General features: G+C 41.5%; 1 protein-coding gene across 2 annotated transcripts in view; it reads right to left on the minus strand.

Annotated features, from left to right (window-relative positions):
* Positions 1-26,100, minus strand: part of FHIT (fragile histidine triad diadenosine triphosphatase) — a 546,368-nt gene that overhangs the window by 84,438 nt on the left and 435,830 nt on the right. For both annotated transcript variants that reach the window (XM_027723035.2, XM_039378811.1), the window contains one exon: positions 123-191. In XM_027723035.2, the coding sequence (XP_027578836.1) occupies positions 123-191 (69 nt within the window). The remainder of the gene's footprint in view (positions 1-122; positions 192-26,100) is intronic.

Below are 26,100 nucleotides of genomic sequence, written 5' to 3' on the forward strand. Positions count from 1 at the left end.
TGCAAGTAATAAAGACCCAGAGACCCCATTAACTACCTCAACCCACGGCAGGGCCTCGATCATTAAGGTGATTTACTAACAGCAAAACCAACTCTGTAGAAGAAATAAAGTGTAACCCTTACCTCCTCGTAGACATCATCATTCCTGCTGAAGTCTCCAGCCCTCCTTGGAAGCACATGGACATGAACATGCTGAAAACATTAAAGAAAATAATGGTGGTTATCAGGTTCGTGACTTTGTTTTCTGGATTGCCAGCATTATTCTCAACACACACAAGTAACCACACACAGGATCCCACAGCATTATTTTCAGAGGAAAACACATTAACCTGGTCCATAACTGTATCTCGACTCTTTGGAGAATATAAAAGATGAAAAACATGAGAAAGCAGCTCTGCTGTATTATATGAGCTGCAGAGTGAAACGCCAGGAAGTTTAGAGGCTCTGTGGAATTATTCATAGTTGTCAGCCAGAGATGTATCTAGCCAGAGGTTTGCAATGACAATGTCCCTCGGAGAGACGCGTGTGGTGTCTTCAGAACCGACAAGAATAAGAGGGTGCTGGTGATGGGATGTGGCGGAGGGCCCGTGTGGGCAGCCTGGGCTCAGGGCTGTGCTCACAGCCTGGGGGACAGAGGAGCCCAGGGGACACCACACACACCATGCAGGTAGAAAGGTTGACGGAACAGGACACTCCCCAGGCTGTGCAGCACAGCCTTTCACAAGGTTAAAAAGCTTAAATAGCCTGAACACAACAAACTGAAGCCCCCAGGGGCACGTGGCATGTGCTGGGGACACACCCCTGCAGGGACATGGACTCCAGAGCACCAGGTGGCCCCAAACCTGCGAGGCACAAGGATTATCAGTCCAGTTTTTCAGAGCCTGAAGCATAAGCATCCCTCTTCTGATGGCAGGGCCACGGCTCAGGGGACAGCAGAGCTGAGGACTATGAGCTGCACAGGCAGCTTTGGGTTACCCAGCATGGGAAGGAGGTAAGGGCAAAGTATTTTTGTCATAAGTGCTGATGAGGTATGGGGAAAACAAACAACACTGTGGATAGGAACACAAATATATGACTTGCCACCTTGATGTTATATTATTACTATTACCATTTTTTTTCCTGACACTCTCTTTATACCATAAAGGAAGGGTAATTCAAGATCCTCAAGACTCAAACTCTACTAGGAAATCAAACAAACAGTCATCCATCTGCTTCTCTGCAGTAAGTTCAGCCACTACATTGCAAAGCATTCTTTTACCTTTTTTCCTTTCTCTTTCACTCTCTTTTGAGAAAAGGAAAAACAACAACAAAGAATAATTCTTCAGGGAAAAAAAAACCCCAACACCTCAATGAGGAGAGGCAGCAAAGAATCTGAGTGGCAGATCACATTTATGGATCTCCAGATCTTTTTAGATGGTGCCTAAATCCTTAAAAAAAAAAAGGGAAAGGAAGAAAAAAAAAAGAATGCATCAGAAGCAGCACCAAATGGTTTGCATAGAATTTAGATAGCTTGTACCTGATTCAATTTGATGATGTAGAAATCAGCTGAAATTCCTACATCTCATTGAAACATTCTCAAAACATGGCTTAATGAAATTTGAAATGAAAAAGATTTTATTGGGCTGTTTGTAAGAAAATTCAAACACACCTATATTGTGTTAGCTTCAATCCACAAAAACATCTGCTCAGTGAATAAAATGAAATCACAAGGATGTCTCAGTTAATGAAATATGCTGAATACCACACTTTTTCTTTTTTCCTCAGCTTTACCCTAGAAACCAAATATGTGATTTCTTATCATTACCCACAGCTTTCAGTGTATTCAGCCTAGAGATGAGGGTGATTCTTGAGGGTCAGAAACCGTGTTTTTGAGTAATACATCAGTGATAGTGTTCTGATAGTGTATTATACTAATATATCATGAGAGCGAAAGTGCTCTTGTGATGTATGAGTGCAATGTATCATCTGAACATCACTGCTCTCCTGATGCATTGCTCAAAATCACAAGGCAACTTTAAAGATGGTCTTCAGTAGCCCTAGGCCTGAAATTTTGCTTTTGGACGGACTTTCAAGAAAAATAAAAGTGAAGATTAAAATTTGCAGTGGTACTGTAAAATTTCACTACTGTCTCATACCTGTTTCTCACACGGTTCTCATTAGATTTTAAATTTATTCATAAAAATAGAGTCAGTTCACCTGACAGTCATTTTCTTTCTTTTCTGCTACAAGGAATGATAGTTTTGCTACAAATATCAGTTTGCAGGAATTTCTCTTGATGATATATATGAAATCTAACACTAGCTATCAACAACTGCATTCCCCAGAAGTTTAGTCACCTTTAAGAGTAATTTTTATCTCTGTTGCAGAATGTTCCAGGATGCACACAGGAGAAGATCTGTACACCCATGATAATTTGGAATCTCAGAAAACACTCAGGGATGTAGCCCAAAGCTCAGTGCAGAGACGCTGCACTGCAGATGCACAGACCAACACAGCAGGTAATGAATGAGCCTAATGTGATCTTCTACCCAAAATGGGCTTATGTGATCAGCGCGAAAAAAAAAAGAAAAAAAAAGTGTTTATGACAGCATATGGGCCACTTGGCACCAGTGGGGACATTCTCAGGGGTTAGTCACCTTTACTACATGCATTATGTTCTCACACACTGCCGGGCTGCATAGCAAAATCCATCAACTGTATCAGAAAACAAATGAATATTCCCAAGGTTTGAGGTAAGAACGATCAATTTCAAAGAGAGCAATTTTTTCCAGACACCTTTTTTTCCCCCCTCCCTTCTGTGCATGAAACATAAATAAATATCTGGATTCTCCCCACTGTTTGTGCAATAGAAACAAAGAGGATCAGCAATAGTGTCTCAAGTAGTTTCCTTCTCTTCAGCTTTACCAAGAAATAGAAGCAGCACAGAGCAGTGGCTACCAGGTAGTCAGAAACACTGAACAAGGGGATTTCACACCTTTTCTGATCTGCCTGTCAGCTTCTGGCCTTCCCAACTCAGAGAGGCTGATATTTTGATTCATTAGGAGTTCTTTAATTGATCATTTTTACTCCTTAGTACTATTTGTTACTGATAAAGCCTCAATCCACCAAGGCACTTAAGCACCAGCTCGATTTCCAATGTGTGAATTGGTTCAGTGGGAGTATTCACATTATGTACATGTCTCAGTGTTTTGCATCCACTGCTGGCTACAGGGAGGTCTCCCCAGCTGGCAGTAGCAAAAATAACTTCAAGGTGCCTGAAAATTAAAGTTGCTTCCTTCCATTTTGTTTTCCAGGCAAAACAAAAACCTGCAGCATCCAAAAAACCCCACATTTGCAATTGACTGAAATGTGTCAGTAAATACAAACAAAATATTGGGTGGCATTTTTTTTTTTTTAAACAAAGATATTTAGGCAAATCTTCAGTGCTTGAAGAGAAAAAAATCTAAACATTGCCCAAAATTATCAAAATAAAACATTTCAGGGGTTTTTTTCCCCCATTATTGTGGGTAACCTCTTGCCTGGTGGGCAGCAGGCAGCCCCATCACATTCCAGCGGGCTGTATTCAATCACTGTTGATGGCATTTCATTTTTTTCCTAAAGAATTGCTTTCCCCTCGTTTTGCATTATTTTGATTAATAAGCAAGAAAAGCAACATACAGCAGCCAAGACATTTACATTAATGGACCAATCAATATCACCCACACCAGGGTAGAAGAATGCAGACACACGCTTGCACTGCTCAGTGTTAGCTCCATTCCCTCCTCTTGCCAGGCACTGATGGAGGACGGTGTGTGGGGTCACAGGATACAGGGACACTGGGTGTGACAACATGAGGACACAGCAGTATGTCCCCAGGTGGGAGACACCGTGTGAGTTAAAGATGCCTGAGCCCCACGAGATGCTTCTGATACTGGGGACAAGATTTCCAGCCAGGGATGTCCAGAACAGCAGTAGCTGGAAGGAGGCTGCGGGAGCTGAATTTTATAGGACGTTCAAAATTGAAATTATTAGACTGACAGTTTTCTATGGCTGGGACTACAGCTCCCTCTGCTTCCTGGTGGCTGCCACATTATAAATAAAATCTCAGTTTGAGAAACTCCTCATAGTGAGAACTATCACATGATGCAAATCAAGACCTTTATACCCAGAATGACAAGACCATTAGAAAACATACTGCAAGGAACAAATCTGTAGTGCCATGGGGAACTCACAAGTCAGAGCCAGCATGTGATGTCTCTGACCTCCCACTGCAGTGAGAGGATGCTCTGCTCGAGCCCTGCACCATTCCCATCAGGACTGTGGGAGCAAGAGGCTGCCTGTGGGCACTCTGGAGCACGCTCATCTCACCACTGCCAAAATCCGGCCATGGCACAGGCATTACACATCTAATGTCGCTCTCCAGTGAACCAGGGCTGCAGAATGCTCAGAAAAGTCTCAGCCAAAAAAACTGGAGCCTGTGCGTTGTTGGAAAAACACACATTCAGGTAAGGTGAGTTCTGCTCCAGCACTCAAGGCCATGCAGAAAGCAATGTTCCTGGTTACAGCTGGGTTTATATACTGAATTATGGTCGAATAACCAATGTGTCACCACTGCACTGGATGTAAAGTGAAAATACTAGACAAAAATAGACAGTGAAGGAGATTTCCTGGGTAGACCAGAATAGTGAAGAGCAGATGACCCTGCCACACAACACTGGGGAGGACATGGATGTTGCCTGCAATAATTCATGAACATTATGTTGTGTTCACTCAGCTGCTGTGCTGGTTAGCAGAGCAACAAAGCTCAGCTTCCAGCAGAAAGGGAGATAAATAGCCTGTACAAGAGCTCCTCAGCACGCACCCAGGGTCTATTAGCAATAAATGTGGCTATAGGATGAATACATAAAAACTGACAAAGGCTCACACAACCCTGAGGACATGGGTGCTGCCAAAAACTTGGCAGAGGAAGGGCTGTTCCCCCTTACACCCGCAAAAGCAATACATGGCTGAGCTGTGCTTTCACATAGCAAAACCAGATGCCTTTCAGCACCTTAATGCTTTCCCTTGTTACTTTTCATTCTTACTATGGAGATGAAGCTTGGCAGTCGTGGGCTTCCACAGTCTCATGGTGCAGCAAGGTCAGGAAAGGCCGTGATCTGGGGCACAGAGGGACATCGGGGCCAGGAAGAGCAAACTCCAATGTCCCTGCTGCTGTTGTATTCAGGCAGGAGGAAGGGTAGGAAGGGCATTAGTGGCTGCAGGCAGCAAGACTTACTAGCCAGGAGACCCCCATCAGCCAGTTTGCTGGAAGAAAGGATAGTGGTTTTCAGATAAGACCTTGCTTGCTGCTAAGTCCCCTGTCCATTACAGAGACATGGGCTTCCTACGGGAGCCTGTGATAATGCTTCTTCTAAACTACCAGATTAACTGTAGAAATTCCAAACTAATAACCATTCTCCAAGTAAGACTGTTAGTGGGCGATAAAGAAAATCAACCATAATACAGAGATAGCCACGTGAAAAATAGGGCAATTTTGTCCTCCCTGTAAACTGGGCTTCCATGGAGCCCTTGTTTGCTATTCTTGATTAACTGCTCAATTATCCCTGTTACAGAATTATTCCATGGAAAGCTCTGCCTGTATATCCACAGCTCGTTAACAGAAAGCGCTCCCTCTGCTGTCCCCGAAAATCCAGCACGTCACCCAGACACAGCACACTTGGTACAGTCGCTCTTTCTAGGCAATGAAAGCCCATCTCCAGGGCCCTTGACCTGCAGGTCCTGGCAAAGACATCTTCATGGGAAAGCAATTCCTATTCACTGAGTATTTATGAGTTCTTCACGCTTTTCCGAGTCCTGTATTGGGTTGGGATGGAGTAACAAATTAAAAAATAAAAAAGTCCTATCCAGCATTAGGAAAAGAAAGGGTTTTGGTCAATGAAAACACTCAGTTTTCACAGCCTTCAAAATTATTGCCAGAATTAAAACTATTTTTATTCCCATTTCCAGGAGTTATAAATTACACACAGACAGACCATTTTAAAGGACCTAATTTTTATAAAACAATAAAACATGACCGGAAACTTCTTGAAATAATTTATTTTCTTCAAAAATGCCCCATTTCTAGGAATCAGCACTTTCCTTTCCAGCTTCACTAAATCCTTGTGCACAAGGCTGTACAGAGACAGACACACAGCATCTCCTCACCGGCTGGCAGCTCTGCCATGCTGGAGGTGAGGATTGCTCCGAACACAAGGAGGCTGCACGGACTGACACACGCTTGTAACACCTTTGCTTTGGCTCTGGTTTGTTAAAACACAAAGCTGAGGTTTGCTTTCCTGCCATCATGAGAACCATAAGGATGTGACACAAGTGGAAGGGAGCAGCACAGACTGGCAGACTGGAGAGCAGGATGTGCAGAGGGACAGAGAGGTGCTTGGAAGGGAACGACAGAGAAATCCACATCTGTCTCGGAAATCCCAGGGCAGCAGCAGAGGAAACATCAGAGAAGTGCATTGGGAATGGACTAGAAGAGCCACTGGAGAACAGGGAGGGTTGAAGCTACTGATAGAACAAAGACAGCAGTCAACATTCTGAGAATCAAAAGTGTTGTGCAGAAAGAGAGTGCAAAGAGAGAAAACAAGAAACTGGAACAAGTCTTGGGAGAGAAGGTCACCGAGGCTGTCCACGTGCAGGAGCGTGAGGGCTCTTTCAGGAGACACTTGTGTACATCCGCATCTCACTGTGCTGTACACATACCATTAGGAGGAAAAATAAAGCTTTGCAATGATCCCTACCAATATTGATACCATGGATTTGCCTTTGCAAGAGTAAGTATCAAGATACTTGCTCAGCACAGAAAACACGTACTTTGGAAAGCAACAAAATGGAGAGAATTTGCAAATATATCAGAAACCAAACCAAGTGGGGGACTTGCAGCAGAGTACATCTTCAAACATGTAGATTGAGAAATGTGCAGATTCAGCATTCTCAATAAATAATGCATAGGTCAACTGCTATGAAGTTTTAAAGACGAGCTGCAGATGAGCTAGAAAAGGGATGTACACCTAATGAAAACAAGGACAGAAAGATTTTTAAACCTGCTTGAGATCTGTAGCTATAACTTCCATGGCTGAAGGCAACTTTAGTTAACACCTTCCTCTCAGCTCCAAACCCCAAAAAACTGGCATAATAATGAAGGAAATAAGCATGTTTGTTAGAGGTGTTGATCCAAATGTACCTCTCTTGGATATCTCTTAAGAGATCCTCTGAAATGCAGCAAATGAATAAACTAAATGGACATAAAGGTAGGATGGTGCTTCTGAACTGGGTATTTCCTGACTCTAGGAATGAGGGTCCACGCATGGTTCAGGCCAAGGACCACCACCAACTCCTCTTACCTGCCCTTATTCAGTGTCCATCCCCTCCCCAGCACCTACAGTGGATGGGATGGGCAGAGCTGCAGGGGCATCAACCACTGTTCTCTGGGAATCAGTAGGAAGAACACCTCCATCCAACCAAGGACCATGATGGGGAAATTGCTACACTGTGTTTCCTGGATTATGTATCAGTGACACAATGATCAGCACTGTGAGACCTGCACAGCATCTTCTATTCCCTGAATACCAAAGAACTGCAAAACCAACCTGACACCCTGGCAGCCCCCAGCCATTTTATAGATAGGAAGGGTGATGCACAGACCAACGAAGGAACCTCCAAAGTTACTCAGGAAGGTGGTGCATGCTTAGGGACAGTTGGAGAGCACCTGCCTTGAGGTCATGTGTCTTTGCCCAGGTGTTTTTGTGCAAATTTGGTGTTGCTGAGACACAAATGAAAAGAAATTGCATTTCCCCTCACCTCTGATCTTTACTTAAGTCTTGATAAATGCATATTGTTTGAACGCTTGTGATATGTATAATTAGGGTTCTTTAATTTATGTTTCAATAAAGTGTTCTATAATAAACATTTACTGCTCTGTGAATAAACATTTAAATGAAGCTCCTAATGGGGGTTACACGTTTTGAAGCAGTTCACGGCTTTGCCGAAGTCTCTCCCTATACTTAATGAGAGTCATTTCCATAATCTGTGCATTATTGCTTAAGCCTCCCTTTAGGAATATTTTACAAAGTAAAATTGTGTGAAATATTATCAGCCAAAAGAGAAAATGCTAAGAGGATTATCAAATTGTCCCGTTAAAGGGACAGCACAAACTTTCATTTCCCCCCTGAGATGCCAACACTGTAATTATGTAGAATGTGCTTACTAATCATCACACCGGTGCGTTATTACTGGGCTTTCCCCACAGAGACCCAGTCTAAATTAAAAGGATGGGAGACCCTTGAAAGGTCTGATATGAAGGGCAGTATAACACTAATTTACTTTCTGATATTAATGAGAGCAAGGATCAAATCCCCAGGCAAATCTTGGAGATGTCAAGAAACATCCGGCTGCATCAGAGTGTGCTGAGTGCTGTTCTGTACAAAGTTGTGTACAGTTTCTCCCACAACGGGGCCCTACAGCCCCACAATTAATATCTAGGGTCTCATCCCCATTTTGCTGAAACTTCCACCCATTTTCTTACTGACTCCAGTAATGGCAGGACTCAGCCTCCCAGCTGAGATATAAAATACACTAAGGTCGAGGGAAAGATTGTTGTTGGAATACAGAGGGTTTTTAATTCTCTGGAGTATCTGCAATGATACAAACACCTGTAAGATATTTCTTCCATATGTCTGAGTACATTTGAGGAGAGCATAAAACTGAAATATATCTTCTCTGCACTAGCAGGGAATAAGAGCATTATAGCAGCAATGGCCCACTCCCCCTTTAATGCAGGGAGTAGAGGAGAAGAAGAGAAGATAAATCAGGAATGGATGTGGCAGGGGGAAGACAAGCCTTACATACCAGTTGCCCTTATTCTGAGAGGGAAATCATTAACTCTAACTTCTGTGGCTATTTTGTGGCCTTTTTAGACAACTGTTGCAACCTCTTCTAGAATCATAACACAGTTACTGCATAATTAAAATACTGTCTCTGTCTCCCCTTTAATTAGTTAAAGATGTGTATTGGGTTGCTGTGGCAAGGTTTTAGGGGGGAGGGATCAGAGTCCAAGAAAAAAAGAGTGGTGGGAGAAAGGTGGTTTTAAGATTTTATTTTTTATTACCCTACTCTGATTTAATTGGTAATAAATTAAACTAATTTTCCCAACTGAGGTCTGTTTTGCCTGTGAGGGTAACTGGTGAGTGATCTTTCCCTGCCCTTACTGTGACCCACAAGCCTTTCTATATATTTCCTCTCCCCTGTCCAGCTGAGGAGGGGAGTGATAGAGGGACTTTGGTGGGTACTTGGCATCCAGCCAGGGCAAACCCACCACAAGATGGAAGAGAGGTGCTACTGCAAGGAGAAAGAAATGGTTTCTGGTGACGGTAATGTGACCAAGCTCATAACTTCCTGCAGAGAATGAAATGCATTCAAGCCACAGTGCTTCTCATCACAGTATCTATCAGTGCTAAAGGAGATTTCCAAGGCTCTGTGTCAGTACTGAGGCATTTTATACCCTTAAGAATACATTTCCCAAGAACTAGCAAATCTCTCTGTGCATACCTACAGCACTCACTAGACTGTATTTAGTTCTTTATAATATTAAAATTATATATAGCAGCTATGGGCTCCAAAACATGGGCTGTTTCCCTGTTTTACTGTCGAATGTGCACATTCATCACTAAGGTTTAGCTGCTTCAGTTAAACCTTTTAAATGTAAATTATTTTCTGTTATAAAAAGCTGATTGTGGGAGTTTTAGTATTTCAAAGGTGGTAATTTATGTGACTGGAACAAAATAAAACATTCAACAGAAACAGAATTTTACTTGATCAGAAACACTTTTATGTTTCAGAATAGTTTTTTCATAATTTCCTCCTGCAGCAGTGGCCTCTGTCTTTCAATTAGGTTGAAACAGAAGATCTTATATAAAACCATAATTTAACGTCATTTGCATATGTGTCATTTCACAACTTCTTCACCTCTCATTTAAAGTAATTTAAGGTGTCATGAACCAATGCCTGAAATCCATTATGCAGCTGCTCAGCTGTTCACCCCTCAACAGTACAGAGATATCTCTGGGACAATGAGGAAGCAGTACCAGTCTCCAAAAATCCACCTTCTCCCTTGTTACCTCAAAGCATTTCAAGGGCATACCAGTGAGGGAGCTGAGAATCAAGAAAGCAGATTTTCAGCATATAGTATATGACTGCAGGTCATTTTCTTTGACTTACTTCCCTCACTCACTTTTGAATTTAGGATACAAAATGGTTTCATGAAAGTAAACAGCCTCCTTGAAAATCAGACTTCATAGGGCACCTACAATATGACCCAAAAGGGACTGAAATCCCTGCAATGGCTGTAGGTTCAGGCCTGGCAGAGCACCAGCACTGACACCTTTGAAGAGACAACAACCTATACAACGTATTCTCCCAGGCCACCAGTGCAAAAGTACTTTCATTCTTGTCTTCCCAAATAACTAGGATTTTTCTTACCATCTTTCACAAAATCTAGCCCTGCTCCAGTTTCCTTTCTGCTCAAGCCAGTGGCAACACTCTTACGAACTTCAGCTTAAGTCCTTTATGATTTGGTGAACTCTGGGAAGCAGATCTGCTCATAATGGCAATGGATACATAACAGTATGTCCACAAACTTCACAATAAAATAAAATACATTCCCTTGCCTTTATTCACTGTGTAATATTTTGAAATCAGGTTAGAAAAGGTACCAATGTCCCTGTCTCAAACTTTTTTTTAACTTCTTAAAGTACTTCTTTTGTAAGCCCTTGTGTGGGCTGTGCACCATTTGCACAGCTCCTACCTAAAAGTGGTGAATGGCTGCAAGGCCACCATGACAAACACAGAGAAATGCATTGGCTGTTTGCTAAAACAAGAACTCGATTGTTTTAACTTACCAATTTAATTACAGAAATGTATTATTGATTTAATCTTTCTTCATATTCATGAGCTGGCTAGAGAGAAGAGTGAACTGTTCTGCTTAGTACACTTTCACCTTGATAAGCATGAATTACCCTCATTGGGAAAGAAGTTATTTCAAAATTGTTTAAATCCACAAAATCCTTTCAACAGGGAACTGGTGGATTTGTGATGCACACTGGCGTTTGCCAGGAACCCAGCTGAAACCACCAGACTTGCTGTCCTGGAGACCTTTCAACAGACAGTTTGTCCAAATGGACTTTGACTGTGACGAGCGGGGCCATATGGGCAGAAGGGTAGCAGAGGTGAACAGTCTGTGATTACGTCCCTAAGTCATTTAACCTTCAGAATTACGATTCCACACACTCTGCCACCCAACAGGAGGCTGTACAAGCAGGTGAAAAGATAGATGTCTATTCTTAATGACTGTTTAGGAGACTGCTGAGCTCTGGTCTGTGCCCATGTTGGTTCAGTTCATTAATGTAATTAACCAACAATCAATCTTTTTAAATTAGTTACACAAAAACAGCTACAGCCAGATCAACTGACATGAAAGTTAGGTCACGCTCCATTTCTGCATGATTTAACATCCACACTGGAACAGAATACAGGGCATGGAAGCATCAGAAACTGGAGCCAAATTCATTTGAAGCCCTACAACTTAATTAAAGTGTGCAAAACCTGTGCAGCTGGCTTGGTCTTATTTATATGGCTTTCCATGCTTGCACCTCAACACCTTGGCAGTATAAAAACTGCTCAAAGAAAGAAAGAAGTTCTTCTAGGAAATATTTAGTAGTGAAGGAATTTAACAAATTTAAACATTGTAACTTTATGCAGGGCTTGAAACTGTGCCCTAACAGCAATCTCATGACTCACCAGCGGCTGTTCATAGAATGAAATGAAAATAGGAACTGAGGTTGCTATTAGTGTCTGTTCCCTTCCCATGGACTAGGAAAAGACTAGCAGAGCAACCTGCGTTTTCACTGAACACAAAGGTTACCTGTGAGAGGTTACAGCACAGTTCCATCATCAGCCTTGAATGCTGATCTGCTGTCCTGGGATCAGAGCTAAGAGCAGCTTACAACTCAGGCTCACAACCTGTCTCCCTCTGTCTCTCTTCTCCAAGGGCTGGGAAAGTATTTGTTTAGCCTAAACCAGGTGCACTGTGTTCTCCAGGAGTGATTTCAAGGGGTTGCTAAGGTGATCAAGTCCTGCCCTTACTCCCCTTCCAGCCCTGTGCTGGTGGGATGAGGCGCAAACAGCAGCCCTGCAGAGTCTGGCTCAGACCAAACAGACCACATCCTACAGATGTGCCCTGTTTGCACCAGTCTGAGAGCTGGTCTTGGGAGAAGCTGCTCAGGCACCTCCAGATTGTGTCTCCACAAGGCTGAGGAAGGCTGTGGGAGAAGTGCTGCCCCCACATCACCAGCAGGTTAATGGGCAGCTCTGCCTGGTGGGCATGGAGCATCTGTGAGCTCGGTGTGGGTGCACTGTCGGCCTGGTTTGACACTAATAGACAATTTCTTTCCCAACCCTTTAAGCTGAACCTGAACTAAACTGCTTTCAATTTCCCCAAAAGGCCGAGTTCGCAACTTCGCCTTATGCTTGTCCATTAAGAGAGCATCTGGCTTCTTTTAATCCCTTGCACTAACTGAGTTGATCCGATTGCTTCCACTGGAGACATTGCAATGCAGATATTGCTGCTGAATGACTGCCATGAAACCGGGATCCTCCTCCTAAATCCACCATGAAACAGATGGGCAAAGGCCCCCATACAAAGCACTGCTGCAGGAGAGCAGTGCCTGGGCTGGGAGTCTGGAAATGGCTGAGCACATGCCATGAAGTGCTGAGCAATTTCCTCAGCACCTTCCCCGCAGTTCGACAGAACAGCCACTGAAGGCTGCAGCATCAGACCCACAGATTCCATTTAAATGAAGAGTGAAACACTCACTCAGTTTCCAGTTCTGTGAAATCAGGCGACTGGGCTGGTGCAGCAGAAAAGAAGGAGTGGGAATTGGGGCAGATGGGGAAGGATGCCCGCTCAAGTTTCATTCTGAAAGCTGGGTGTGAATTAGCATGACCGGAGGAAAAAAAATAAACCAACTCTGGGAGACTGAGGAGGAATATACAACCTGTCACCTAACACTCCCCACCCTCTGCAGTTGTTTCTGCCAGAAAACCACCAGAGCAGGTGCCTCCAGAAATGAAACTGAAGTAGACCTAAGTGAATTTAAAACTAATAACAGCAAGAAACTTTAATGAAACTCTCTCTGACTAGCTAGAGCAGTTTTTCTCATATAAGATTTTCTGGAGCTTTCATAACTCTGCACTCAAAAACCATCCTAAAAAGTTGCAGGCAGCATATTATCACTTTGTGCCTCTGTGTGAACACACATGCATCTTTCCTGCAGCATACCAATAACAGCAAAAAGAGAGGAGCTCACCTTGGCTAGTCATTACCAGAGTGATCCCCATTTTTTGGTATATGCAATTCTATGTCATTTGTCTATGATATAAATATTGCTAACTGCAACTGGGCTGCTTCTGTAGCTGAAGGACCAGGTTACAGGAGCTGAGGGTTTGGAGATCTTGCCCCAGGAGAAGCTCCCGGTTTGGTCTGATCTGCCTCCACAAGCTGAGCAGGCAGCCTGAGTTATCCATGGTTTTAGCATCCAACATTGCTGCCAGAGTCAAAAGCAGGCTGCAATGCACCAGGAATACAAAATAGGGACCTAGAGGGCAGGCAAAACTTTCATAAATTCAGTTCATCTACCAACATCGAAAGAATTAGTAATCAGAGAATGAAAGCCTCAGAAGTGTTAACATTAATTCTACTCTGCTACAAACCACGTGGCTAACACCATGACACCTTACCATTTACTGAGGGAGAGCTATTTATTTATGTAACCTATAGCTCACATTTAAATAATTAGTCTGCCTGATAAATTTTAAAACTTGCAATCTGTGTGCCACGTTTGCATAAGCACAGCATATTTAATGCAGGTACGATTGTTTAACACCTCCAGCATCACATTAAAGAGTTTCATGTAATTAGCAGAGTTAGCCACTCCAAATTTCAGGCCACTTACACATTAAAAAAGAAAAAAAAAAGGTGCTAGTTGTACAGTGTGAAGCTGCTGCTCCAGAAATGGAGCCTACGCTCCTAACAAGGGGTGTTCAGAGTATGTGCTGCCTAGGAATAAGCAAATGGGGTCAGCTAAGACTGGACCTGATCCAAAGTTCCCCTCAAACCTTCTGTTATCTCCAAGAGTCTGAAGCTCCCCAGATCAGTCTTTGGTTTTCTTTTAGCTCTCCAGGAGCAAAGACCTGAATTTAAGAGGTGCCAACTGCTCATTCCTCTCTTCAGCACCAGAAGCTCAGTGCTCCCCTATAGCCAGACCACCACCCACAGGACTGTGGAGCAGAGATGAGAGTTTTTAAACGAGGCCACGTTTCTAGAAGGTGAAGGGCAATGCTCCTGGGGGCCTATTCTGGATGCAGTAGTTCTGACTCTCCAATAAGCAGCAGCAACAGGAATTACACAGGGATACAACTAACGAGCTCTACTTGCTCCCCAGCAGAATGGCCCCTGCTTCCAGGAGGTGCATCAGGGATAAGCTTGATCCTTGTTGCTATGATTTGGACATAGTCAAGTAAGCAAAGCCTCAGCTGTGTGAATCATACCATGGCAGTCTCTCGGCATCTCAGCAGATTACGAATGCAATAAATACAAAACCTTGTAGCTCAGGTTGTAAACATAAAAATAAAACTGAATTTCAGCTTAAAAATTAATCAGTGGAGGAAGCTGAGGTGAGAGCTATGCTCTTAGAGGGTGGATGCCATTGGCATTCCTACTACATCAAAATTTGCTAAACAACATGAATAGAACTAGCCTGTATTTTAGAAATTAAGGTGTGCAAAGCAACAGTTAGAGTGCAAGGTGATATTCTGAAAATCAAATCACAAATTCAGCCATTATAAATGTTCACTTAAGAGCTTTCTTTTAGACAACTCATCTGAAAAAATGGCCAAAATAAGTCTCTTTATTTTCATCTTTGGTAACTGTTGCTCTTAAGCCAAATTTCTAAACTCACTCTGCAACGTGCAGCAACTGACATCAACACATCTTGTCAGATTTTCAAAGCACTTCAATGTTCAGTACACTTCAAAGAAATTAGCCACCTGCATTATTGCCAATCAGTTCTGAAAACCCTGTTTCATCTATCTTAAGCTGTCATGAAAACTTCTACCTGTATGTCTTTTCCAAATGGTGTTTAGGCACTTCAGAAGCTATTCTTTGATTATGTCAGAGACACGTCAAGGCCCTTTTCACAGGGAATTATTTTCTAGTTCAATCTATCCCAAACTGTAAAGCAACTGGGATCAATCCCCATGCCTGTTTATCAAAAATCTTCTATCATCACAGGATGTTAATCTCAGAGAAGTAAAATGAAGACAAACTTAAAAGTAGCACTATGCAGACTCCTACACTGGTACCTCAATTGCCAGGAACATTTACCTCTATATCATACCAAACTCAGTCAAGCAAATAAACACCTTCTTGCTACTGCTGCAGAAAAGGAAAAAAGAACAATATATATTAAAAGAACCATGATAACTCTGGAAAAATAAGTTCTTATCGGGTGATAAGAATATATTCTCCAGGGAGAACTGCCACAAGCAACAGTGATTCTTAGCAGGAGGTGTGGGAAAGCATCACATGGTACTATCAGGGACATAAAATATTCTTATATTGGCTCAAAGAGAGCACAAGAAGATGAAGATGGGGATGAAATATTCCATATCCTTAGGCATGAGAAAGGAAGAAGTCCATATTTGCAAGCCCAAGGAAAGAAGATGCCTTTAGGAAAGCACCAAACAAAACATGGCCTGGGAAAAAAAAGGACTTTCTTTCTCCAGAAAGAAAAAAACCCAACAAACTGCACTGAATTAAGTTACACCAAAATCCTCATCTGAACAGGCATTTTAAGGGGAAGTTTTTTCCCAATTTTTCTTAAGAACTTGAAAATAACTTAAAGAAATCCCCGTGCCTCTATTTCTATGAGGAAGCAAACTCTCAATTTTGTACTTCTCCAAGCAGAAAATCAGATCCCTGCCCACTCCACAAGAGGGAAAAGGTGGGGAGATACAGGACAGAAAGCACAGACAAAACATGTCTTTGCCTCTTAAGGGAGGTTGTTCCCCCAGAGAAACAGGTACTGTCCTTCCAAGGAATGAGGACTCAGGGAGCAAGTGGGCTCTTGATGGGACTGCAGCAGGATAATGAGCAAGGCTGAGACCATCCAACCCGTGGCAGTGCAACTGTGTGAGGTTCAACAATGAGCAGCATTTCAATGTCATGAATCATTTCTCACCTCGAATCAAAGCCAGAATAAATATAAAGGAGTAGGCTGAGAAATCATCCTTTGTAATCTGCAGCTCACAAAAACCAGCCATCCAAAGGGGTATTCCAAAACAGCTCCTGAAGCTGTGTTTGAGAAAACCTCTGCAATTCTGAAATGCTAATCAGGGCAGAATTAGCTGATCAGGGAAACACCAACTTAGACAGGAGGCCGGCAGCAGATTACAGCCTGTAAAGATTTAGACAGACTTGTTAACATCTGCTTAGGGTAAACTATAATTAAGAAATCTCCTTTCTTTGTTTGGGGGTTTGAGAGTTTTGTTTGTTTGGGGTTTTGTCTTTGCTAGTTTTCTGCCTTTCCAGTTCTGACAATGAATTTCGTATCAGGACCCTGGGGAAGCAGAGCAGACTTTCAGCATTCACAATCAGCAGAAGCAGAAGATCATGGCAATGGAAAGGCACTTTAGTCCCACAGTTGTTACATTCTTTCAGAAGCTTTTCACCTTATGAATACAAATCTCTAAAAACTCTCTTTGCTTGTGGATTTACTTTTTCGGGCACCTAAATCTGCACAAGTCACCGTTGCTCAGTTGTCCATACTTGTTCTGCTACCTCCCTCAGTTAGAAAACCAGCTAAAGAAATCAATTCCTTCCGTGTGTATAGGCAGTTAAAAGCAAGTGTCCAAATTACACAACCCTAACTTGATCCCTTATTTCCTTCAAAAGTGTGGAGTAAGTCAAAACTAACGAGTAGGGTAATAGCTTTCATAGTGCCCAAATAAATTTAAAATAGAAGATTTAGAAAGGCAGATTTTTTTTGACCACCCTGACCAGAGGGGATGTATTTGATAACCAGAAAGCACATCTTGGAAGAATAGTGGCTGATGACAGAAAAACAGGCCACAGGTTCACCCAGACAATGTAAAATGAGCATTTGGTTTTGGTAGGTTAAGGTAGACCTTTCTAAGCTATTTTTTAGGGCCTACTTTGGCTTTAGACTGTTGAACATAATAGCTGCTTTTAGCACAAGGAGTGGGACGGATCTGTTTGTCAGGGAGCAACTTGATGGGAGAGTTGAGAGGACATTATAACATGAATATCTAAACTTAATTCCAGCCTTTTCCTGGAGGGAAAAGGAAAACAGAACAAAAGGGGAAAAGACTAGGAAGAAAACCATAAGATCCAGAGTAATACTACAGGACTCAGTGATTAAACTGGGCTGGCAAAAGCAAGGTATCTGCATCTAAATTTAGCTCCCTAAATGATTGGTTTGATTTTCTGAGGTGATGAATGCCTGCAGCTCCTGTCGACTTCAGGTGCCCACATTTGAAATGTTTGGCCTTTAGTCTTCAACTCGAACTAATTGAAGGATTTAACATTTCAAAGCTAAGGGGGTTTATCCAATCCAAAGTGCCATAAAGCTGCAGTTCCTAGGCATGAGAGATATGACACTCGAGCAACTTAAAGGCAAAGCAGGAGAAGAAAGATGATTATTCCCCAAAGTGCATACACTTGAAAGACAGGCTAATGAGTTCTCAAATGACATAATTTAATCCCAGTGCTTCTCAAATACAATGCTGGAGTTTTCCCATCCTCAGCCACTACAGAGTGCATATGGAAATTTTAACTGTACTTCTCCTGCCTTTTGAAATACAGAAAAAATATGCCACTCAGTTAAGTTCCCCCTAAGCTGCATAATAGATCAAATTAGCCAACAACAACCCCGTACCACAGCCAGGTAGGAAAGCAAGCCAGAGGGATGCAGTTCTCCTAAAGAGCAGAGACACACTTTCAGAGCGATCCAAGACCCAACAAGCCTTGAAAAAAACCTGTAAAAGAGCATTGCCAGGGGTCATGACACGCTTAAAGAGGGGATACTGGTGCAAGTGATCCTACAGAGTATTAGGTCCTCAAGGTGCTCACACCAGGGATGAGCAGGTTTTCAAGAAAGCCTGGTAGGTTATTTATCATCCAGTTCAACAGCTGCAGTGTATACTGGGTGTTTTCATAACGGGGCTATTCCTAGGAGACTCTGTCTACCAGGATCCCCCCTGGCTTTGAACCAGCTATACTCTGGAAAATTAAATTTACATCAGTTTATATGATGATAAGCAACACAGCATAGATGCTTAATTATCAGTTAAAACATTTAGTCAAAGGCAAGAACAGTGAAAATACTGTTTTAAGATAAGGGTGATAACATGCCAAGCTCAAGAGAGAGTTCCAGCAGCAGACTGAGGTTAAGTGAGGCTTTCTGCAATATGGTCCTTGCCCTATCTGGCAGAGACATTTGAGAAAGCACAGCAAATTATGCATAAAACTTCTTACAAGAAAAATGTTAAGGATAAACCCACGGATAAGGTAATCAAACAGCACTTTACAGAAGTGAACTTATCCTTGTCTCTGCCAAAATTTTGTACTGGCTTGGAAAGTCACCTCGGCCAGCAGATCTCACAGTTGGTCACCTTCTGGGCATCCACATGAAACACGCTGGACTGGTCTGCAGAAATCCTGAGCAATGACAAGTTTAACTGTAGTCTCTAAGAGCCATGAGCTGAATCTGTCATTTAAGTTGCTAAGTATGCAAAAGAAATCAAGCTCTAAAGCTAAGTTGTCACCCAAAGAGAATGAGCATTACTTAAAGTATAAAATATATGTATTAATGCTTCAGAGACATTCAGATACTCTGCTGAGAGGCTCTGTGTGAAAGCTCAGAGGACATTAATAACCTTGTATTCAGGGCAGAGTTTGGATGGCATCTGGAACTTCACACTGAACGATGCAGATAAAAATAAACACTTGATCTTGTCCACCCTGTGCACAGAATAAAGTAGCAGCTTGTGATCAGTTCTTTAAGACTGTATCACATTCATGTTCCAAATTAAACCTACACAGGCAGCCTTAATTCTGCCTTTTCCTAATCCTTCAGAGTTTAATTTTACAGTTCTAACTTTCTTTAAACATAGTACTTTTTGCACATCACTAATAATTCACCCATCTCTGGCAAGAATGATTTGCATCCAGTATACGAGCACAGCAAATCCTAATGGAATGATCCCATGAATCATAACATAGCATTAGATTTAATTGCTATATTCATTAAATAAGAACATTGGATTTTTTTTAAATTAGAAAATTTGAGGTGCTATCAAGTAAGATTAAACTAATCAGATAAGATTTAACTGAATATGTAACTTATATAAATAACATTTTATGCAGTGCTCAAATCTAGCTCAATTTTAATTTGATTTAGGACACCAATATCAAACTTTCAGCTTTCAGATTTGTTTCAGTTAATCTCATGCTAGCTTTAAGAAGTTGAGTTTAATAACGATTGCATTGATATCATATTGATTTCTTTTCCTGTTACAGGTGGTGTTTTCTGAGCAATACCGCTACTGCTCCAAAGAAAACACAAAAGGTGGGCAGGATTTGTTGCAAAGGTGTCTGCTTATGCAATGTAGAGTGGAGGATCAACTTTGTAGAGATGTTTCTGGGGCATGTAATTGCAATTCTCCCCTATGTGCAAAGTTGCTATAGGATGGAGGTCCTGCGGTGACAGCAGGAGTAGGACAAGGGGGCTGCTGGTGCAGGTTTGTACAAAACAATCCTTGTGTTTCTCACCTCTCCTAAACAGAGCTAATAAACATGTGCCATTAATAAACAAGCACCACTTTTGTGAAAGTTCAACAGCTGCCTCCCCTTCATGAACAACTGTTACAAAAATAAAAGGATGCAGAGACCTGCAACATGCTGTCACACAAACAGAACAAACAACTGGAAGTGCCCAGAAATGAGAACATAGAAGCAGGGTGCTTCCATTATCTAGTGGGTATTAAAAGCCATCTGCAGACTATAGAAATTACACTGGAGTTAAATGGACAAACAGTGTAACTGAGTAACATTGGACCACCTGAGCAGCATGAAAATCAGCAGTATAAACTGAGCAGCCCATTTGGGCAAGATACAGAAAAACAGGGGGTCTTTTGCAAGGGAATTGTAATAAGCCAAGTGTGAAGCAATCTTTGACTGAATCCCTTTTGTAGTTGCAGGCAGAGACACTTGACAGAGAACTTCAGAAGCATTAAACAAATGTTATCTCCAAGTCTGAAGAACCAAGAAGGCATCAAACAGCAACAAGAGTCACAACTGAAAACACTCTCAAGATCATCACCAGCACAATGGGGGCAGAACAGCACTATAAAGAGAAACAAACAGGCAGCTTGGTAACTGAAGTAAAAGCTGTATAGTTTGTTTTATGCCGATTTAGATTTTTGTAATTCATATCAGAGAAAGGATGTGGCTTTTAGTAATGCCGAGCAATTGAAAGCAAGCTCGAGGACATATTCCTGCTAAACCTCCCTTGTTTACACACTCCTTCCAGGCACAGTCTAACAGCAGCATACACAGTCAGGCCTACTATCTTTGTAATGCAAAAAGATGCCCTTCTTTATTTCAGCACTTCCTAAGCTTTTCCATAGTGTTTAAATTGCATATTCAGATACAGACATTTGTAATTTCAGTAGATCCATCTGCACTTCTTAAGTACCATTACCCGTGCTCTCCCCTTTTGATCCAGCTATGCCATTCTTAAAAAGAAACAATCAAACAACCGACAAAACTCTAATAATTTTCAATTTTCATGCCAATTTTATGTATCATCAAAACATAAATGTAAAATCTGAATTAATCCAAAGATGTTAACACTGTTTCTTCACTGTTAGGATCCCTGCATTCCTGGCGTAGTATTAACAGACAGGTAGAGGGTATTTGAGGAAATCTGAATGCTGATTATGGTTTTTTCTCTTTCCTAATATATGTAGCAACACAGCACCTCGTTAGCACACACTCTGTTACCGTAGTTCATCAACACACTTACAGAAAAAAAGCCTTGGAAAATATTCCCAGATTAAAAGGGGGAAAATACCTCCTGTCAGTCATGGAAGTGACAAAGCAGATCCTCTCTCACTAGAAAACCCATCACTCTCCAGCTATGGTTCTTGTCTACAGCCTTTTGAAGACAAACAGGAACTCACTGTTGGCGTGTCCAGAGTGTGGGTTGCAGTCCAGTCTCAGGGCTTTTGGACCAGTGCTGCCTTGCACCCCGTGAGCTGCAAATCAGGCAGACTCACAGGTCTTTTTTTTTTTTTCATTAACCCTGCATACTTTACTAGGAATTATTTCTTCCAGCAAAATGGAAACACTTTTTGCATTCATACAAAACTCCTCCACGAGGTGAAGCTCCTCTAGATAACAGTATGTGGAGGACACAGGCAGTAAAACTGTTTGGCAATCTCTCTGACCCACAGGGCTATCTTGTCACAGAAGAGATACATATACTTCTGATAAGAGTACACAGTAGGTCCTATTGATATTGAAGGTTTGATAACTCCCACAGAATAGAGCTGTCATGTAGGTGCTCCATACAACAGACCTGTATTTATGTCTCATATACAGAAATTTACTTCTGTGAGACAATTCAATAGAGCTCATTCAATAGGCCAGATGATTTCCCTCCTGGTGGTTACACTGATCTTACTGCTTGAGAAGAAGCAATTAGCTAATGACAAGGATTTCCTCTGTAATCTTCCCTTCATCTTTGGGGGGAAAAATTAGCAGCGTTCCAAGTACTTCAGCATTGCCCAGCTCATTATTTCTGGTTGCAATTATTGTGTGCTTTGCTTAGGTTACTAGGAAGGCCCTGTATATACACTTTAGTTGATATAAGAAATAAACCACTGAACAAAACCAAAAAAGTTTATCTTAACTCTTGTGTGGAGTTAACATTTATCCTCTTGTCTGAATTCTGGATAAGAATGTTATCTTGTTTGCTCTCTATTGCCATTCTTCTGTCTGTGCAAGTCTTCAAGGGCTGTATTTGCATAATCTGCATTGAAGTAGCAGAAATACTAAATCTGTTTTGTGCAATATGAAAACATTTACAACATTTACAACCTTTCCATGCCTTTTTTTTTTAATACTGCTAACCTCACTGCAGGTATTTCACAGTCTTTCATGGATAACTTGATGGTGGTGTTCTGTCTTACTAACATTCAGTTTAGTCTACTCTTCCAGTTTATGCATAGGATTAAATTAAACAGAATAGTTTATTTAAAGGAGACCAAGCTGCTGTTCATCCAGACCACTCTAAAACTGAATACTACCTAACTCAACAACAGGACAATCTGGAGAATAAAGCAGCACTTAGTGTTGCTGTAGTAGGGTGAAATCCAGACCTTTACACTGCAGGTTTATAATGTGACTACTTATGATCAATCCAAGCAAAATGAAAATATAAGTGCTTCATTTTCTAAGAAGTAAAACTAGCTTCACCACAATCACTGCTCAAGTAATTTGCCACTTGGTACATTCCATTCAGGTGTAGGTAGAAAGAACAAAATTACCCAGTCAAAGGTGGCAAAATGCAGTGCAGATTAAAAAGTCTGTAAAAGCAAAGGAGAAAGATAATTACAATCTTTCCAGCACAGAACCATTCTAATGTGTGCAGAACAGCTTTACCTAGTTTCAATCCACATATATTTTCATTTAAATACAGTCCTTTGCTAATTGTACCACTCTCTAAAGTTTACTGCAGGGAGCATGAAAAAGATGGTCTTTATGAACAGATGGTCTTTTCAAGGAAATGTAGTTACACTTAAATACAGACAAATGTAGTGCAGACTAATGGTCCTGTTAGAATACGAGTTCTGAAAAGGGAAAATATGGGACCACATAATATGCTAGCCCATAATTACAGCAGGTTTTTTCCCCTTCTGAAGACAAACTAATCACTAATGAAGTTTAATTAGCAGTAAACAGGTACCAGTGTACAGTCGTTCATGCACAAACAGATGTCTATTGATTGTATTTGACTGAATACAAATGTGAGTAACTGTCGTTTACGTATTATTAGTACAGGATGGGAAATTGTAACACAACAGCTACCTCCTCTACAACAAGTGAACAAATTCAGTCTGTCAAGCACAGCTGCATTCCTACTTTAAAGGATCAGCTTACACCTCAACACTTGGTAGGAACCTCTTGTGTCCAGCATGTTATCCACTGAGCCTAGTCAGATTTGACAGCAAAGGTGGAGAGATTTTACCAAACCAGAGTCCAAATGAGCAATATGTTTCTTTTTTTTTTTAACCTTCTGAGACATCTCCTGATATTTGCTGTTTTCCACATTTTTTGCAGAGATCCTGCAATTTTTTGCATGCTGCCTGTGCCAGCTGTAATGCTGAGTCCAGCATGGGAACAACTGGGACAGAAAAGACTTTTGGGGTTTGTTGTTTTCGGTTGGTGTTGTTGTTTTGTTTTTTCTCTTTCATGTTCAACAGGGTTCATTTACCAAGTCCATCAGACTTAAGTCTGTGAAAGGCCAGCTCAACTTGAGGGGGCTGTATGTCCTTCACAGGAGTATTTGGGGAGTAAACACTGTTAGCTGGGGAACACAATCATACTAGGGCAAAGATACAAAGAAAACTTGAAATTGAGAAGAAATCCTAACCTTTAAACTATATTGCTTCTTGTCTGCACGTGTGTTTGTTTTCTTTGAAAGGTTCCTTGAGCTCACTATCTAAAGTTTAGGGCAATGCCTTTCAATTCTCAACAACCAGAATTCACTTTCAAGTCTACAAATACAATAAAATTAAATTATGGAAAATAAAGGTACTCTGAATTCTTATTTGTACGAACAGTTTCCTGTTAGGTATAATTTCTTTTGAAAAACATTTGAGCCAAAGTATCACTCTTTTTCTTTTTTCCCTCTAATGAGAATGGTGAACCTTTCACCTCCCGGAGAAAAGCCCTAAGGTCTTCCCTACGGGTCTGTGGAAAAGAGCAAAGTTTTGTGGGTATTAACACCATCTTTCCCCTGCTGAGTTGGCAAGAGGAGCAGCAGCACAAACAGAATTCCACACTGGGCTGAGTGCCACTGCAGGACTCCAGTTTATCCAAATGAAAAGTGAGCACAGCTTGGAGCTGCCCTGCCCAGGAAACCCAGAGCCTTGTTTGGAATGGCACAGATGCACCAGGGGCTAACGAAGGGTAACGAGGGTCTTTCTGACGGGATGGGTCTACCCCTACATAGGGAGAGCTATTCCCACTCCTACAGTTATCCAGTGTCCCCAGTTGGGAGGCTCTCACAGACACCAGGAGACACTAGAGGAGCAGTCAGTATTGCAGGAGTCCACGAGGCTGATCTTGGCAGTGTATTTTGGTCTTCTCTAATGGGTTTTTCTAAGTGAAAGAGGCAGTGAACCCGGAAAGGATGACAAGGTGCACAGTGTATAGCACTGCACCGGGATTTTGGGGTATCAATTTATTTCAAGTTCTGCCTCAGGCTCCATCTTTAAATTTCAGCGTGTCCCAGTGTCCCTCCATAAGGCAAGGCAGCAATGCCTCCTCTGTCTGTCTAAGCTCAATTATAACACTAACTATAGTTACCTACAGTGCTTCCCAATAAAGGAGTGGAGCACTCAAAAGAACTGAGGCTGTGTCTGTATGGCACATACAGTTATTTCAAATGCTGCTGCAATATTAATATAATAATATTAATAATTTAATAATAAAGCAAGTCGTATTTGAAGATGTTAACAGAAATTTTAATAATGATCAGGTTTCCACTTATTATTTTTTCTGGTATTATAATAGAAAGTGAAACATTCATTTTAAAGTAACTTAGTGATGATTGAAAAAAAAAGATTAATATATTGAATAAAGAAATGAAGACTATAAGGAATATACTGACAGATAATGTCACAGCTGAGAGGAAGCATTTCCCAAAACTAAATATTCTGTCATATAGCTATGTCTTATTTCCATTTCTCCCCCTTTTTTTTGACTTATAGAGATTCAGCTAAAGAACAGCAATGCTGCATTCTCTACAAAATCAGATGACTGAATATGCTCCAAACTGTCTTCTCTTCCCTTGGGCAACAAGGATGACCTTAAACCGGGACTCGGCAAAATAAAACATGAAAACTGTAACCAGAGGAATGCCAAATCCATTAAGATGAAGACAAAAGAACTGTAATATGTATTATAAAATAGGAAGGCTTATTTGATGCCAGTCGAAATACTCATTCCACCTTTTTTGCTATGGGCGGTATTTCAATTGAAATCCTAAGTGACTGACCCAAAATTTGATCTTGCCTCTTGGCTACAGCAGTGAAAATCCAGAATAATTCCACAAAGGGACAGAATTAGTCAGGATTTACTGTGGTGTTTTTTAGGATGCACTGGCACCAGTTGTTCCTTTCTCTTTTAACTTCAGGGTTTAGTTTTAAAAAAGACAGAAAGGGCTTCTCACAGTAGAGTCTATGCTCATACCATGTCCCAACTGCCTAAGAGTCTTATTTCTCTCCCTCAAAAAAGCAACATGAATCAGACAGATTGGCACAACAACATGCAGATACTACATCAGGATTCCTACCTTGGAATGAAGTGGTGAACCAGTGTCTCATTCACAGTCATTTGGGACTCTGCTCTTGATTTCACACAGAGGTCACTCAGCTGCTCTGAAGTCTGAGTCAGGTGTGTCAGGTAGACACAAGTGTACCCAGTTTCCCATTTCTGATCTCCTCCATCATTTCCTTGTTTAATGCTACTGATACATCAAAATCCTTACAGAAAACTTAAAATATAGCATGTCTATCCATTTGATGGCTTTCGAGTACAAACTTGGGAAAGTAGAAATAAACCTCTTTTAAATGGTAAACTGCATGCCTGTCTACCACCCAGAATGCCTCAAGGAACATCCCTAAACAAATAACATTACTGCTTTGC

The sequence above is a fragment of the Pipra filicauda genome, unplaced genomic scaffold, assembly GCF_003945595.2.
Source record: "Pipra filicauda isolate LSUMZ 115617 unplaced genomic scaffold, ASM394559v2 scaffold148_size1903560_pilon, whole genome shotgun sequence".
In the NCBI taxonomy this organism is placed as follows: Eukaryota; Metazoa; Chordata; class Aves; order Passeriformes; family Pipridae; genus Pipra; species Pipra filicauda.